Source organism: Talpa occidentalis, unplaced genomic scaffold (assembly GCF_014898055.3).
Source record: "Talpa occidentalis isolate TD23 unplaced genomic scaffold, MPIMG_talOcc4v2.1 talOcc4.11, whole genome shotgun sequence".
Classification (NCBI taxonomy): Eukaryota; Metazoa; Chordata; class Mammalia; order Eulipotyphla; family Talpidae; genus Talpa; species Talpa occidentalis.
This window is the reverse complement of record NW_023601104.1, coordinates 24,735,510-24,753,544: the sequence shown is the minus strand read 5'-3', so window position 1 is coordinate 24,753,544 and position 18,035 is coordinate 24,735,510. Positions and strand designations below refer to the sequence as shown.

General features: G+C 43.5%; 1 protein-coding gene across 1 annotated transcript in view; it reads right to left on the bottom strand.

The window, feature by feature from the left end:
* The window catches only part of LIPC (lipase C, hepatic type), a 134,463-nt gene extending 133,563 nt beyond the window's left edge, over positions 1-900 (bottom strand). The window contains exon 1 of the mRNA XM_054701857.1: positions 816-900. Coding sequence (XP_054557832.1) covers positions 816-900 — 85 coding nt within the window. The remainder of the gene's footprint in view (positions 1-815) is intronic.
* Between the last annotated feature and the right edge of the window lie 17,135 nt (positions 901-18,035).

Sequence of the window (18,035 nt, the reverse complement as noted above, 5' to 3'; positions counted from 1 at the left end):
GATCAGTAAATTCCTGATTCTCAAATTGTTTGGAGTTCATGCTTTTACTCTTTGGGGAAAGAAAGTTCCAAGCCTCTATCTTAGAGTTATTAGCTCCTGACCAGTAATCAGTATTAAAAGCAAAGTCCCAAATACCTGCCAAATTTGACAAAACCATTGAGGTCACTGCACGTCCATCATTGATTGATCCAATGCACTGTTTAACCAGGAACCTGGAATCCATCTACCCAAGCATTTGTATCTGTCTCTGGCCCTCAATCCAGTTTATGAATTTACAGGCCGAATAGGAATAACTGCTACTGGATTCCTTTCTCTGAGGGTGAAACTTTGACAGACATAATGAAGTCAAGAAAATACGCAATAAGACATCTACTTTAGACCTAGCTGGAAAGAAACTTACACATTCCTCTCTCACCTAAGAGAGCCTGGTGATTAGACAACCTCAGCAAGATGGAGCATTTCATTGCAAGTGAAGCCCCCAAGTCAATTCGATACTGAAAAAACTCTGAGACAGTTCTGAACCTCTTCCAGATTCTCCACTGAAGAAATCTTAGCATAACGATTTTCTGAATCAGATATGGGAGAGCATTGAACAATAGCTGCAAAGGCTTTTTGACTTCTGGAGAAACCACTTCCCCTTTGAATGGTTCCTCAAATTTCAGCATTGCTTGCACATGCTGCTGCTAACAGATCCACCAAGTCTGCTGTGAGGCAAACTGTCCCACACAGTCAAAAACACTTGGGTTCTTAATGACACACATTTAAGGAAAAAAAAAAAAGCCACGGTCACCTCTGCAGAAAAGGCAGGCTCTTACCTAGTCCTGGGCTTTGTCCATACGCACTCGATTGGGTAAAGATGCACAAAACCAAGAAAACAGAGACACACTGAGGACTTGCCATTTCTCCTGTCTCACCCAGGGTCTGAGGTCTTCTTGCTAATTTCTGAAGCTAAAGAGACCAGATTGCTTATTGATACTTGGTTAGGGAAGACTGTCCATTAATAATTAACCTTTAAACATGTTGTTTAGTGTTCAGGTACTTTCCTTACTACCCCAACCCCAAATCAAACTATATCTAATATAAAAATAAGTTCATTTACCAAAGCATTTTTTATTCTGATACATTTTGAAAATAAAATATTCCATCATGTGTTCTTACCTTCTTGGGTCAAAGTCACAGTTCCAAATGAATCAATTTAAAGCTAACATGCTGAGTTTGGAAATCCTGCCAAAGGTCAGGGTAGGTGGGTCCCACAGGGTTGCCTAAGTCCTCCTCTGACCATCCAGCAAAGGGGATCCAGCCCCATGGAGATGGGGTTTCAAATTGCAGGCTAGGTCCACAAAGAAAGAAAGAAAAGGGCTCTACTACTTGGAAAGTGCCAGAGGGTCTGTTTTCTGTTTAGTTTAGCAAAATGGTAGTGCCTGTGGTCAAAGTGTGGTGGGGCAACATTTCTACAGCTGAAAGGGGCAGAAAAATCTCCAACTTCAGTATAAGAAGGGGTTGATGGAGCAAAGATGCAGAATTGGATAACTCTGCTGGGCCCCACTGAGAGGTGATACTGGAGGACACACACTCTTTCTGCCCGTGTTAATGCTCCCACTGTAGAGAGGGCTGTGAAGGCCACACAGCAAAATCAGGCAGGGAGATGTTCCTTTTATAATATGACTTTTATAATATTCCTTGGGTCTCTAGTTTTATTTAAACTTTTAAACTTCATTCATTTGTTCAACTCTTCTTCCCCCCACCCTCCCACAACACACCTACTATGTGCCAGATGCTGTTCCTGGCACTTGGGATACACAAGCAAACAAAACAGACCAAGAGTCCAGTCTCTGTGGACCACCTTTGGGATGGGAGGGGTCTGATAACAGAAAATTGACATAATAAATAAAAGATGTACGTAAATTGGTAAGATACAATTAAAACTATGGAAAAAGGAAAAGTATAGCAGAGTTTGGGGTGGGGGGAGGGGATGGAGAGAGTGATGTGAAATAGAGTGGTCAGGGTAAGACTTTTGGGAAGCTGAACTCTGAACTAAGGTTTGAAAGAGCTGTTCCTGAGGGCATCTTGGGGAAGAGAGTTTCAGGCAGTCAGAGCAGCCAATGCAAAGGCCCTGAGGCAGAAGCATGCCTGAGGTGTTCTGGAGACAGCAAGGAGATGAATGATCAGGGAGCCATCACTGTAAGGGCTTAGGCTGTCACACTGTGAGACATGGGGAGCCATTCTGACTAATAGAATGCCATAATTTGTATTATATTTTTGAAAGATCACTCTAGTTTGTGAGGCTGGGAATTTAGCAAGGGTAAGCAAAGGTACAAGTATGAGATCTGTTAGGAGGCTATTGCTGTGATCCTGTGAGAAGGGATGGAGGCTTGCTTCATTATGGTAACAGTGGAACGGGAAGAGGTAGGCAGGTGTTGGCTGTGTCTTGAAAGGCTGTGCAACAGGATTTCCTACCTACTGGGTTGCAGGATTCCAGAGACTGGAGTTGAGGATGATGTCAATAATTTTGACTTGAGCGAGTGGGACAATGAGGTTAATATCACCTGAGGTGGTGAGTGGAACAGGTTTGGTGGGAGATTAGGAGTTTTGTCTTAGCCATGTGGAGTTTAACATGCCTCTTAGACATCCAAGTGAAAATTCTGAGTAGGTTGTTAGGTAACCTGGTGATCATACCCTGTTAAGTGAACTGAGAGACGTTCTGCAGCCACCAGCTTTATCTGGGGCTCTAGAAGCGCAAGCTTTGTTTCAGTCTTAGAGGTGGACTCTGCGTGCACCGCATGTGCTGGGTATGGCCCTCAACAGCCCCATGGTTGCAGTTTTTCCTGGATTCAATGTTTCCATTCTTTCATTCTTTCTTTTATATTGCTGGTCAAACCTAAAGCCAGCCTGACTATCCTCCTTGGGGTCCTCTCCCCTGGGCCCACAAGGTCTCTCATCCTCTGGGTAAGTTCTGCCAGGAGCCGTCCCCTGGGCCACCTCCCCACCCCTTCCTGCTAGAGATGAACTCACCAAAGACACCAGTGGGTGAATCTTGGTTCCTCTGGAAATACCACCCTACGCCCAATTTCTGCAGAGTATTCGTTCTTACCACATTCTACATGGGAAGAGACTTTCAAAGTGTTTTTGTAGCTCTTTTTAAGTCCTGTCAGGTAAGCATTTTCGCCGCATTGCTAATTTGCCGTAAGGCAATTTTGCCGTAAAGAGAAAATAACTGGCTGACAGTTTTTCTATTATAAAAATATAGCCATAAAATTTACCGAAAGTGTGAAATAAGAGTGTCTAAAGCTGGATTGCATATGATACTAAAAAATGATAATTTATCCATTTGCAAATCCTTCAGAGAGCATAGTCATCCCTCCTACCCATCAAATCCAAGAGTTCTTCAAGCTATGGCAAATATAAAGGCGAAAGTATTTTGCTATTTAATAATGGAGAATGATTTTGTAAACAAAATTTTGATATTTGGCATGGAATCTGAAACTGAGATGATTTGGAGAAATATAAGGACTTGGCATGTGATGGAATGATTAAATGCAGTCTATTATGTGTGACAGTTATATACACGGCGTGGTGATAAGAAATAGCAACAACGCTCACCTGTCAATGTAGGAGGCTTTCACAATGCAATACAAAGCTCAGTTACAATGTGCATCAATATTTGGAAACTGATACCTCTGTTAATAAAGAAAGCAATTTTAATGAAAAAGTGTTTCATTATGCCCTTTTAAATTAATGCCCTTTCATTTTTTTGTGAATTATCTTTTTTTTTTTTCAAATGACAAAATTGCCTTAAGGCCTGTTAGATGAAAATGTTTATGCAAAGAAGTTATGGTGAAAGTACTAGGAAATTTTGTAAGTCATCATTTGCCTTACCATTCTTTTATCTCCTTCTCATGCCCACTCAGGCTCTGGGAGGCATTCCTGGGGTGGGGGATAAGAGGTGAGGAATGCTGGGTGTCAGCTTCTGCATTGCCCAAGCTCTGCCTGCATGTCCCAGCACCTTTGTGGTGGTTTTAATGCACAAACACTGTTGTGTTTCATAGAAGCTGACTAGGCTTCTGGGAAGAGGGGTGGGGTGGGTGTAGAGTAGGCGGTTTCCAGAACCTGGGGATCCTTGGTCTACTACTTACTAATGGTGCAAAATTTACTGACCCTTAATGAGTTCCATTGTGGGTCTGCTACTCCTAAGCGGCCTGTTCGGCCACCATTTTGTTAAATCCTAAGCAAGTTCAAAATGACCCATTCAGTTAGGTACAGAGGCCAACCCTGCAAGGTGCCCTTCAAATCAAACAAGAGCACAAAGCTGATCAAGCTGGGAAGGCTATGCATCATGAAGTATGACTGGGAACGCCCAGGTGCCAAGGACCCTAGAAGCTGATCAGTGGACCACCTTGTTGATAAGATTAAAACCTTGGCTTGGGAAAAATAGCAATCATCTAGCAGATAAGAAGTGCCTAGAGGGCAGACTCACAACCCATGATCTTCTACATTCTTCTCCTTTCCTTAATCTCCTTCCCCTTTCCTTTTGCTTCCCCCCCACCAACCACTTATGCTGTGTGTCAATAAAAAGGCGGGGATCTTGCTCTTCAGCAGCATCCTGCATTTATGTAGCCTGCTCCCCGACTCCCATTTCTTTATCAGTGTGGTGTTGCCTGATGCAACATTCCATCAGATGAAGCAGGAGATAATGTTTGGACACATCAACTTAACATTTTAATCCCCATATCTACCCCCTTCCCACCCATTTGCAAAGGAGAAAAGTAGAAATCTATGAATCTATTGTTTTCCCCAAACCTAGGATCTTAGGTCAAGTGAATTCTTTTTTTCCCATGATAAAATTTATTATTCTCTGTTCTGGTACAAGTCATATGTCACCCTGCTCCCACCCCCACAATCCAAAAGAACAATGGGTCCCTCCCTCCCTCCTAGCCCCCGCTACCCTTACTCTGGGCAAGTGAATTCTAATCAGGACAAGCAAAAGGATAAACTTAAAAAATATATATTTATTTTTAATTTTTTAAATTGATGTAATGTTGGTTTACATTGGTGATGGCATTTTGGGTGTATAGAATCCCCTATCCCCTCTAAATGTCTTTTAAATGGATGTGGAGGTTAGGAGCACCCACCTTCCCATCACTAGAGAGTCTCTTGAGCTTGGTAGTTTCTGAGGAAGATGGGTATTGTGTCTATGAATCTGAGGGTAGAGGGGATAGTTCCTTGCTTTCCAGAAACCCTGCTCGAAGGTGGTAAGCACCCAGAGAGAAAATGGCTGTGTGTCAGCAAATGGGCAAAGATGACCTTTAAGTGATGCCTATCTGACTGGCATGAGGTGGGGGTGTTATAGGACAGGGAGAGGGGCAGCCCAAACCCCGCAAACCTGCCTATTCTAAATGGGTTCTGCCATCCGCCGCATCAACACAAAACATAGGAGACTTTAATGGGAAGGAACTTTAATAAAACTAGGAAACAATACAGGTAAGGCAAAGAGTCTAGTTTCTAAATGAAGCACCCAAAGTTACCCGTCCCCTCGTGGGTAAAACTCCATCCATATGGGATCGGCCCAGAACAAGGCCCCAAAGCCTGCTACAAGTCTAAAGCATCTTCCAGTGGGGACCCACAGCAAAGGGTCACAAACAACCGGACAAGCCCAGAAGGAAAAGAGCAAAATCAACATCAAGATAAAAGCTGCCATTGTCACCTCCCCACAGGTCTCACCCACATCTGTGTCACCCAGTCCACGACCAAAAGACAAGCGCAGTTTCTTTACGTGTCTCTAGGCTCCATGCGCCTCCTCCAGGTCTCCTGGCTCCATCCTGCTTCCTTCCTTAGTCTCTTCTTCAGCTTCTCCCCTTCCTGCTCAGCTCCACCCTCCCTTGGGTGGGGCAGGGAACCTCCCCCTTTCCTGGGGACCACCCTGTTGCAGGCTGACATTCACACTTCTACAAATACAAACATCTACAAGGTATGTTATGAGTGTCAGAGATTTGTGGATTAAGTTCCTGGCTAAGTGTCTGATTAGTAGTAGAGGTTCAACAGACTATAGTGACTTATTTTGGAGGCAGTATACTTAGTGGTCAAGAGTTCAGGCTTTGGAATCATACCTAGGTTCATATCCTTGACCTATCACTTATTAGCTGGGTGAACTTAGCAACACATTAGTGTTCTGAGCTTTCGTTTTCTTCATCTGTGCAGTGGGACTAGTGATGCCTATCTGACTGGCTTAAAGGGGGTACTGTTAATAGAGACAGCCCTTAGCAATTCTGGCGAGTAAGAAATGATAAATGACAGCTATTATTATTTTCATTATTTTTAATAACCTTGGGGTCAAGAGGGTGTCCAGGAGGTAGATAACAGCAGGACCACGGGGATAAAGTTTTAGCTGCAAATGAAAGGAGTAGGAAAACAGATCTGAGGCTTCAGAAATCTGAGGTTTGGAATCATAATCAGCTCAAGAGCTCAGGAGAAGGAAGAGACGCAGTCCTATTCCAAGGACAACTAAATCAACAGTAAGGATTTTATTCATATAGGATGAAGACCCAGAGAATTTGTACATGCAACAAGTTCCCTGATATTCTTGGTCAGACACAGTTTGAGAATCACTGCCTTAGAGTGGTGTTTGAATGAGCTATTAGGGCACAAGAAAAAAAAATATTGGACTATCAAAACTTTCTCCTATCACTTGCCATAGGATGAATGTTTGTATCTCCCCCAAATTCATATATTGAATCTTGACCCCCAAGATTAGGAGGGGGTCTTTGGGATGCTATTAGGCCATGTACTTGAATGGGACTTGTATTCTTGCAGATGGAGCTTGTTTCTTTCTCCATCTAAGGTTACAATGAGAACACAGACATCTACGAGGGCCCCCATAGATGCCAAATCTACTGCCTTGATTTTGAATTTCCTAAGCTCCAGAACTGTGAGAAATAAACTTTTGTTGTTTCATGAGTCAAGGTACATCACCTTAGAAAATTTTGTTTTTATATGTATATAATGCTTATAATACGGTCATGCTATTATTAATGTGACTGCTATAATATATACGTAGTATCATGCAATATATTAGTGTTATAATTTATAAACAGATATTTGGGGAGTGCTCAAATTTTTTTTAAACTGATCAAGATGCTCCATTAAAAAGATGTGCATCCTTCTGCTGTGGAAGGATAGATGGCTCCTGAGCCATCAGGGTCTGGCTGTAATGTATTCGTCTCCATCAATATATCGGAACAGCCAATAGATTTGTTAATGGGATCTTTAGTCATTTCCATGTCCAAGAAAGCCCAGAGGCTTTTATGAAAGACTCTTCTTTTTCCATGAACTGAAAGGGGAAAGTTTGAGCCCCCTGGAGGATGGAGCTTCCAGCATAGTTATCAGCCCTGCCCTTGGCAGTAGAGTCTAATGGTTTCTTTTGTCTGTAAGGTTCTAAAGTAATAATGTTTTTATAATTAGATTCTTAAAAATCGCCCAGTTCTTGCTTTCTTTTAACTTAAAGAGCTTCTTAAAGAAATAGAGATTTCAAGGGACTAGCATTTGATGACCTGAATGTAACCTTTTCTTTTAGTATGAAGGTGATAAGAAAGTTAATAAGAAGAAAAGTGATACATATTTTACAGAGATAAAGAGAGCAGGTCCCAGGAGGAGAAGCCAGGGAATCAGGGTGAAGTTCACTGGTGAGAGGAACAGGGTTTTATATTCAGAATCAGATCTTGCTTTTATCTTCAGATATTGTGGCTACCTGAGAATGCAGCCTCTTATTGGAGTTCTAAAAAATAATGATCAAAACAAGAATTTTTGGATTGGTATTATTATTTCCCTAATTTTGCAGTTGAAATTTAAGAGAATAAGAACTGGGACAAATCCTTACCTTAGAAGTTAAAGGCTGAGAGAGGGGAAATTAGGGCCATCTGAGTCCAGGGTCAGTTTACTCATAACGAGCCCTTAATCCCTACATTGATGGTCTTCCTCAGGTCCAGTCCTTCCACTGGACTTTCTTTCCTGAGCCTCAACCCTGTTCCACTTCCAAGACAAAATTTATCCAGGATCATGTCATTGCAAAATGACCACCCTGTCTTACTACTGCTTGGGGCCAAACCATCATGGGGAAATAACCAAGCTCTTACAGGGTCACTGATGGATCTGTGTGGACATTCTTGTACAATAAGGGAATAAAGCAAAAACAAATAGGGACACCTCATTAATCTGAATTGGCTTAGAACATGTTCTCATTTGGAGAGGGGTTGCACTGGAGTTTAATCTTTTCCTTATCTATTTTTTTTTCTAAAGACCAATAAACAAATGAAAGATGAAAACAAGATCACAGACTCTTGGACTATTTGAAGCAATGAAGCATTTCAAGCATTTCTAGCAGGTATTTATTCAAAGATCATTATGCCTGCATCTATTAACCTTTGTTTCATCTCTGCCTCTGAGTAGTTGTGTCTCTGGAAAAATTATATAACCTCTCTCTGCTTTAGCTTCTCATCTGTAAAATGGAATTGTGAAAATTAAACATTGCACCTGGGAGGTGCTTATACCAACACTTGGTACAATCAGAGCTCATTTGAGTTCTGTAACAAATGAGGTAAAAATTCTTTCTCTTATTTATTTTTATTTTTAAATTTAATTTTATTTTACATATTTTTTACATCATTTTTCACCTTTGCACAATGTATGCATTTTCATCTTGGTTATATTCCCCATACAATTCCCACCCCCCTTATTTTGACCCTAATCCCGTCTCCCCGCCCCCACCCCATAATGGGTCAGTGTGTCTCTGGTTTGTAATTGCTTGTTGATTTTGATTTTTACTTTACTATAATTAGTATTTTTCCCAGTCCCTTATTTAGGTTTTCTAAATTCCTGCTATGAGTGAGACCATCTGGTATTTTTCTTTTTCTTTCTGGCTTATTTTGCTGAGCATGATTCCTTCTAGCTCCATCCATGTTGCTGCAAATTGCATGAGTCTATCTTTTTGATTGCTGAGTAATATTCCATTGTGCGTATGTACCACATCTTCTTGATCCAGTCATCTATTTTTGGGCATTTGGGTTGTTTTATTTCTCCCATTTTATAGGTGAGAAAACTGAGGCTCAGACCAAGGTCACATGTTTAATCAATGTAAATTGGATATAAGAACTTCCAGGTCTCTGTGAGCTCTAATGGTGTCTCATTCCCAAAGTCTAAAGTGATTTACCCAAATTCTGGTAAGTGGTAGAATGAAATTTGAGATATATTTGGTGAGGGGTGATCACACCATTACGGAGGATCTCCATAAAAAAAAGGAGGGTCCAAGTTTTCTGCCCCACCTAATTAAGGGTAGAGCTGAGTGGGGAGGGGAAGCAGAAGACTGAGAAAAGACAGAGGGAAGCTAGGAAGCTAGGAGAAAACACATGGAGCAGAGAGCAGTATGAAAGAGGGCATGCTTACTTCTCAGCTTTGGACTAGCACCAGAGCCTGGTGATACAGGGGAGGACACATGTGCAGCAGAGACACTTGGGAGAGACACAGGTGGGAGACATGGGGAAGCTGATAATGGAGCTATTACCTCGATTTTTGTGCTCTGATTTTGCTCCCTTCATCCCAGACTTGCCTTCTGCTCCTTTTTTAGGGTTCCCCACCAGAAGGTGTCTTAGGCTGTGGCAAGATTTTGGGCTTCAGTGGCCCTGCTTTGGGCCAACCCTGTTTGGCTGGGCACTTACCCATGAGGGGTTGGGTTACTTTGGGTGTCTCATTGGGAAACTATCAACCTTTCTTCTCCTTCTGTGCACACTAATTCTATTAAATTTCATTTCTATGTTAGGTTTTGTTAGCAGGCAGAATGAGGGGTACCCCAGGACCCTCAAATCTTGCAATCTCTAAATGGGTTTTGCCATCAGTCACACAAAGACAAAACATACTCTTAGCGTGTAAGACTGTCAACAGAAAATAATAGAATTAGTGTGCAATAGAGAAGGGAAATAATATAGATTAAATACTTTATTATAGATGAATGCCTGTATAGAATATAGATAAATGCCCAGCCAAGCAAGTTTGGCCCAAAGCAGAGCCACTGAGGCCTGTAAGCCTGCCACAAGTCTAAGGCGCTTTCTGCTGGGGAATCACAGGAAAGAGGCAGAAGGGGTCAGGCAAGTCTGGAAGGAAAGGAGCAAAATTGAAATGCAAATCAAGGTAACAGTTGCCATCGTTAGCCTCTCCCCACATGTCTCTAACCTATGTCTCTGTCTCTTTCAAGTGTCTCCTCCTTCCGTGTCTCCCAAGTCCCTGGTAGCAGTCCAAGGCTGAGAAGTAAGGGTAGCATCTTCACATGTCTCTCCTATATGTGCCTCCTCCAGGTCTCCTCCCTCAGGTCTCCTCTACTCAAGTCCTTTCTAGCTTCCCCTCCCCAATCTCCTTGGTTCCTCAGCTCCCCTTCCTTAGGTGGGGCAGGGAACATAGAACCTCCCCTTTCTTTGGCGGTTACACTGCTACGGTATCACACACTCAGTATGCTTTGTCTTTACGTGGAAGATGGTAGAGTCCATTTAGAACATGAAATTTTGGGGTCCCCAGGATGCCCCTCAGTCTGCCCGCTGATAATAGTGAGAGACCAATTAAATCACAAACTGAGTTTGTTATAGGACAAGGAGAGGGGCAGCCCAAACCCCCGCAAACCTGCCTATTCTAAATGGGTTCTGCCATCCGCCGCATCAACACAAAACATAGGAGACTTTAATGGGAAGGAACTTTAATAAAACTAGGAAACAATACAGGTAAGGCAAAGAGTCTGTTGTAGAGCAACCCCGATACAAAACGGGGTGCCTGACTGTGGGTCCTCACCCGCGCGCTTAAAAAGACTTATCAATGCTCTACTGCAGGCACACGTGAAAGGTTAATAAAAGGTTTATTTACAAAGGGAAGGGGAAATGAGGAAATGTACAGCTCTGGGAGAAAAGTGGAGACAAAGTTTTAAATGAGTCCTACCCGATCCGCCGATCAGGAATCCCAAAATGGCGCTCTGAGAGTTGCCGCCAGCCAGGAGCGGTGAAGCCAGGAGGCGAGCGATCGCGAGCCAGAGACCCCAAGCCCACGTGTTTGGTTTTTATATCCAACCTGGCTGCCCAACTCCACCCTCAGGTCCCAGCCACCCTCCCCTTGGTGGTGATGGGATTTGTCTTTCCCAATGTCCTGATGGCTTTAGTCTGGAGTGGGGTGGAGTCCACAACGCCTGTATGAGATTATCTCAGGACATCCTTTCCCCCTAACAAGTCTAGTTTCTAAATGAAGCACCCAGAGTTACCCGTCCCCTCGTGGGTAAAACTCCATCCATATGGGATCGGCCCAGAGCAAGGCCCCAAAGCCTGCTACAAGTCTAAAGCATCTTCCAGTGGGGACCCACAGCAAAGGGTCACAAACAACCGGACAAGCCCGGAAGGAAAAGAGCAAAATCAACATCAAGATAAAAGCTGCCATGGTCACCTCCCCACGGGTCTCACCCACATCTGTGTCACCCAGTCCACGACCAAAAGACAAGCGCAGTTTCTTCACGTGTCTCTAGGCTCCATGCGCCTCCTCCAGGTCTCCTGGCTCCATCCTGCTTCCTTCCTTAGTCTCTTCTGCAGCTTCTCCTCTTCCTGCTCAGCTCCACCCTCCCTTGGGTGGGGCAGGGAACCTCCCCCTTTCCTGGGGACCACCCTGTTACAAGTTGACTGCAGCAAACCAGGGTGCAGTTTAGGAAGGGCACAGTGCTGGGTCCCAGTTCGTCTGATGATGGGATTCCACAGGCACAATCCTCATTCTGGGTATCAGGTAGGGCTGGGGCATGCTGAGAACTAAATGGCCCAAGCATCCCTGCAGCAGCTGGCATTCACACCACGTCACACACTCACCTCACAAAAGTTTTCTGGGGTTAGCAAATGAAGGCCTTGACTGCAAGATATCAGAAACAGTTCGCAGTGACCTGCTGCAACTCTTCCTAGTGACTCATCATTTTTCCACAGACAGGCTTTTTATCAGTTCAGGGGCCAACTCCCAAAGATGCCAGACTTTATGTGATCTCATTGAAATCTCAGAAACAATCCTAAAGCACAGGTATGATGATTCCCTTGGTAAAGAGAGGAAAAATGAGGCTTAGAGGGGTTACTGAATTGCCCAAATCCACCCTTTAGTAAGTGGTGGAATGAGATTTGAGTTACCTTTGCCTAAACCTCAAATCACAGTTTGGCCAAGTGTAGTAGGAATTAACTGTGAGCTCTTTATTTACCAAAGGTTAGGAAAATGCAATCGTGTTGTGTTCTTGTACTGCAGAGAAAGACATTATTATGTTTTAAAAATAAATGTTCTGAAGTCCTTTCTTATCTGTGCAGTGGTAATAGATTGAAATATCCCATGAAACATAGCAGAAGATAGAATAATGGAGACATGTGGGATAGAAGTATTAGGTTATATACAGTTTATTTTTCCCAATCATCAGTTAAGATGAAGGGCCTTGAGCCTAGCCCGTGATGCCAGGGACAGAACAGAGGATTGGACAAGAAACTGTCAGGGTGAAACTGTAACAGGGTGGTCCCCAGGAAAGGGGGAGGTTCCCTGCCCCACCCAAGGAAGGGTGGAGCTGAGCAGGAAGAGGAGAAGCTGCAGAAGAGACTGGGGAAGGAAGGAAGCAGGATGGAGCCAGAGAGGGAGCAAGGCCCACGTGTTTGGTTTTTATATCCAACCTGGCTGCCCAACTCCACCCTCAGTCCCAGCCACTCCCCTGGTGGTGATGGGATTTGTCTTTCCAATGTCCTGATGGCTAGTCTGGAGTGGGGGTTGGGTCCACAAACCTGTATGAGATTATCTCAGGACATCCTTTCCCCCTAACAAAACTATGCTACAGAAGGCCTAATTTGCTCACCATCATCTGTCATGCGTGCAATTTCTCTTGAACTGTTTGGGTTTAATCATGCCTAGGGTTCTTCAGGGAGCAACAATGAAATGTTTTAACATGCTTCCATAATTCTATTAAGAGATGTAGATTTTTAGAAAAGGTAAATCATGACTCTCATTCAGATATAAAAATGAACATATGTTTAAGTATTTTATTTTACTCATTAATGAGGAAGCTGGTATGGGCATTATAATCATTTCAAAGAAGCCAACTCCCTCCCCGTCCCCGCCCCCATGCATTTATGTGAATAAAGGAATGTTGATATAAATATGCAAATAGAAGAAAAATTAGCTGCTTCCTCTGTGAGGGAAGGGAATTGAACTTCCTTTGAACAGGTCAGAGTTTGCATTTTGCTTGGCTCTTAGTTATCTGTAATGGAAGGGGTTGTAAAAGGCCTCTGGGGCAATGAATACTAGAATCAGATAACTCAGCAAGTCTGTAGACAATGTATCATTTCCCTCTGAAGCACAGAATTTCCCTGTAATTCCTATTGTTAAGAAATGATAAAGTACTTAGCTACAGAATGCTAAGGATAATGGAGGAAAGATGGTGTCTTTCTGTATCTTTGTCTCTTGAGTGGAGGTTTTGTGATAACGAACTAGATTTCTCTGCTGGCTTCTCCCTTTTTAGCCCCATTAATGGGCAAGCTATTTAAAATCTTTGTGCCTCAGTTTCCCCACTCTAAAACTGGGGTAGTACTGTTAGTGACCTGATAGAGTGTAGGGGAAGAGTAAATGAGAAAATGCATGAACTGTGCTCACTGTTGTGTCTGGCACAGGACATGGCAATTGTTATTGTTTTTATTTATTACAATCTTTCGTTGTGCTTTTTATTTTTCCCACCCCTTGCATGTTAGGTTGCCTCTCTCTCTTTCTGCCCATTTTAACTGGCTGTAGTACAGAAGAGGGGAATAAATTTATAGCATTTTTTAAAAAAGTATAGGTAGGATCTATCTTGCTTTTGAAATTAACTGCATATGCTAAGTATTCATTTGCTTATAAAAACAAAGCACCTGTCTTCATAATATTTACTTCCTTGATCTGTGAGTAAAGCCTGCTCTAGACCAGTTACCCCTGAATTTAAATTAAAAGACATGATTCCTTTTCTCGGGTTAGTGACCAGAGAAGAAAGGATGGTGGAGTGGAAAAGATCCTCAGAGCAGGCCCTTCCCTGGTAGTGGTGACAGCTGTGGGGCTGGAGTCAGGACAAAGGACTCGAAGGTGAGTCTATCCCAGTCAGACTTCTCAAACCTTGGGGGCCATGTCCAAGGCCCAGAAAGTCAGGTCCCTGTGTTAGGGGGAAAAGGATGTCCCAAAGCAAATTCCATACAGGCTTTGTGGACTCCACCCCCACCCCAGGTCAAAGCCAAAGACACTGGGAACTCCAAATCCCATCACCACCAAAGGGAAGGTGGCTGGGACCTGAGGGTGGGGTTAAGCAGCCAGGTGGATACAAAAGGCAGACACGTGGGCTTTGGGCCCCCCATTTTGGCTCTCCGCCAGCTCGCAGCATCTGGCCAGCTCTGAGAGTGACTTTGGGTTTCCAGGTCGTCGGATCGGGTAGGACGCATTAAAGACTTTATTTCCCTATTTTCTCCCTGAGTTGTACATTTTCCTTATTTCCTTTTCTCTTGTAAATAAACCTTTTATGAACCTTTTGTGTGTGCCTGTAGTGGAGTATTCATAAGTCCCTTTAAAGCGCGCGGGTGAGGACCCACAGCCAGGAACCCGTTTAATATCGGGGTTGCTCTATAACACCTGGGGATCAGCAAGTGCGAGGGTCATGGGCACTGGGAATGGGGAAAATCGCCCACCCTGCCCCGCCCAGAGTAGTTGGTGCAAATCTGCATTTGGGAGGTTGGTTCCCTCCCTTTGGATCAGATGGGGGGGGCATCACGTCCACCCCAAAGTGGAATTCCTGGAGTCTGGGTGAAAAGATACCTACATGGACTTAATCCCTTCAACCCCAGTTTCTGTTCTGATGCCTTGAGAAACTGAAATTCTTCAGGTGAACCCCACAAGAGCCTTCAGGGGAGAAGGTATTGACTCAGCAAGTATTGACTCCCACTGAGTGGGGCTGGGGAAGGAGCATCACCTTGAGGCAGAGTTCAGGAACAAGATAGTGTGTCTAGGCTGACCTTAAGTTTATGGCCACAAGAGTGATAACCTTGGAGAGAGTCATCCTCACTCCTCAGTTCCACTCCTTTGCCTGTTCTGTCAGACATCATGGAGGACACTCGGGAGAGCCAAGGGGCCTGTGGAAGCTGTAGGAGACAGCCTGGATTAGGTCTCAGAGGTCAGCGGGTGTGTAATTGGGATCTTGGAACTGGGAGGATACAGTTAGATTGACACAGGGCTCCTTGCCTACAGGGACACTTTTTTTTGCTCTTGCATCATCTCTAGAGCAAAACTGCTTGTCTTAGCTCTTGTTAGAAAGGAAACCTGACTTGTCTGTTTTTCTTAGGCAGCATATAAACAAGGAAGGAAATGGTAGGCTGTTAAACTGTGTAACAAGACCATAACTTGGCCAAACTTGGTGTCCTGGCAAGAGACTTAGATTTGGGGACATATGATCTATGTTTGAGTCCAGCTCTGCCCTGAGTTAGTGGCAACCTCTTAACAATGGAGATAATGAAACCTCTGATTCTGACTCAGGAGTTCATGAGCATGAAAGATGGTAAATATCCAAACATCCTTAGGTAATGAAAAGGTCCACGTGAAGTAGAAACGCTGGGTTGAGATAACAGGTGGATGAATGTGTCTGTGGAACGAAGAGCTCTTATGAACCTTGGGGCCCAAGCGGTTTCACTTCCTGACCTCAGAGTCAGATGCACCTTGTTGCCAAGGGGCTGGCATGGTCACCAGCTACCAGCAGAGGCACAGGTCTAACTCCTAAGGGGGCAGGGTTCTCTCAGAAGCCTGGAGGGAGTGCTGAGGTGCCCTCCTTAAGTGGTTTAGAGACCATAAAGGAGTAAAACGTGAGTGGACTGCCTCACCAAAGTCAGCTCCACAGGCTGTGGAAGTGGGGGTGAGGGACAGCTGAACTCTGGTGCCTGAAGATGAGCTGAGGGCCTCTCCAGTCAAGGAATTCCTGGGCACCTCACGGATACTCCTTGGAGGAAAGAACCTGAGACCTTTGGTTGTTCATTTAAAGGATTAATATGATGATGAAGCCCACTTTAGTCTACTCTCTGGCTCTCTTTGTTGGCCTCTTTTGTCTTCACTGTCCCCTTTGACTGACTGCAGAGTCCATGACTTGCCTTCAGAAGCCCTCACCCTCACTACCTGGCCCCCTGGGAAATCTCTGCTCTGGTCTGCTTTCTCTGGAGACCCATGAGGAGAGGATTCGGGTGCACAGATGAGATCCTGCAAACAGTGCATGTGACGCGAGCAGGGCGAGCAGGGCCCAGCCCTGGTGGTTCCAGCATCAAGAAGTCAGGGAGATGAGGAGGAACCTTTCTGTTTCAGTTAAATTATTTCTTTTTTTTTTTTTTAAAGATTTATTTTATTTATTTATGCATAGAAGAGCAGGGGTGTAGGCCAGAGGTGTGGGGGTGAGAGAATTCACCAGAAACAGAGTGGAGAACAGAACAGGCAGATTGACGAAATACACTGCTGAGGGGAGCAGCGGGTGCGACAGGAGAGGTCTGCTGCACCATGTGGCTTGCTCCCTGGCCAGGGATTGAACTCGTGCTGCAGTGGCTGCCAATAGTTTCATAAGATAAATTCTTAGTGGTAACTTTCTGACTAAAGGGTGGAAATGAGATGGTTATAAATGAATGTATGAGTCAATTTCTGGGCAGCTTCATCATCATTAGATATTAGCATTTGGGGATTTTTTTTTTGTTCCTTTAGAATATGTAAATTGTCACACTCAGAGCACTTTCATTTACATTTCTTTGATTTCTCCTGAGCATTAACATTTTCCCACTGTTTGTCTACTAATTGCATTTCCCTTATGGGAGTGGTCCTGTCTTTTACCTATTTATCTTTTGGAATCTTGACATTTATTTTACAAATTTGAGTTTGTTATTTAGGATAGATCTTAATTCTTTGTAATGTTTGTTAGAAATATTTTCCCTCTTAAAAATCTTTAGTAATGCTATTTTTTATAGTGCAATCATTTAAATTGCTTCAAAGCTGAGAAAGTTAAAATTCCCCCAGTGAGGTGATAAGCACTTTTTTTTTTCAATTTTCTGCAAGTTCCTCCATAATTAGATCTTATGTTTAAATCTTTAATCAACCAGAGCTCATTTTGGTGAATGTTTTATTCTTAATAACTTTTTCTATTATAAAATCAATAAATGTTTATTATTGAAAAATAAGAAAATAAAAAGTAAAACATGGGGAAGAACATCCATAATTTTACCATCCAGAGAAAAACACTCTTGACATTTTGATGTGATTACCTCCAAATTATTTTTTATGTCTATAAATCTGGTGTTTTTTTGCTTGTTTTTTAAAATACAACTGCAAACATACCATGCAAACTCTTGCAGCCTTTTCAGCTTATTAGCATTCAGACTGGGGAGTACCCTCGGGCCCCCAATCTTGCATACTCTAAAGAGGTTCTACCGTCTACAGCATAAAGGCAAAGCATATTCTAAGTGTGTAAGAACTTTAATAGATTAGTGAACATAGAGAGAGAAGAGAAGAAAGGATAATATTTTTTCAGTAAAGCACCCCAAATTACCCATTCCCTTGTGAGTAAATGCCCAGCCAAGCAGGGTTGACCCAAAGCAGGGCTGCTGTGATCTGAAACTTGCCACAGTCTAAGGCACCTTCTGGTGGGGAACCCAGAAAGAAGGCAGAAGGGACCAGGCAAATCTGGGATAAAAGGAGCAAAATCAAAGTATAAATTAAGGTAAATTGTGTGCACCCGTGATGGGGATTGAAACTGTAGGCTTAGTTGGCTTTGGCTCTTTTCATCAAGGGTAGAATCATTGAGACTTGGAAAAAAACAAACAAACCCCCAAACCAAGAAGTGATGGATTTCCTACTTCCTGGACTAAGTAGCTGACTTGACAGCCATCTGTTGGACACCCAGACACAAGGAGGACTGAGTCTCAGCCTGTGGGCCACCTTCCAGCACAACTGGAACCTCTGTATAAAGCTGCCAGGAATTG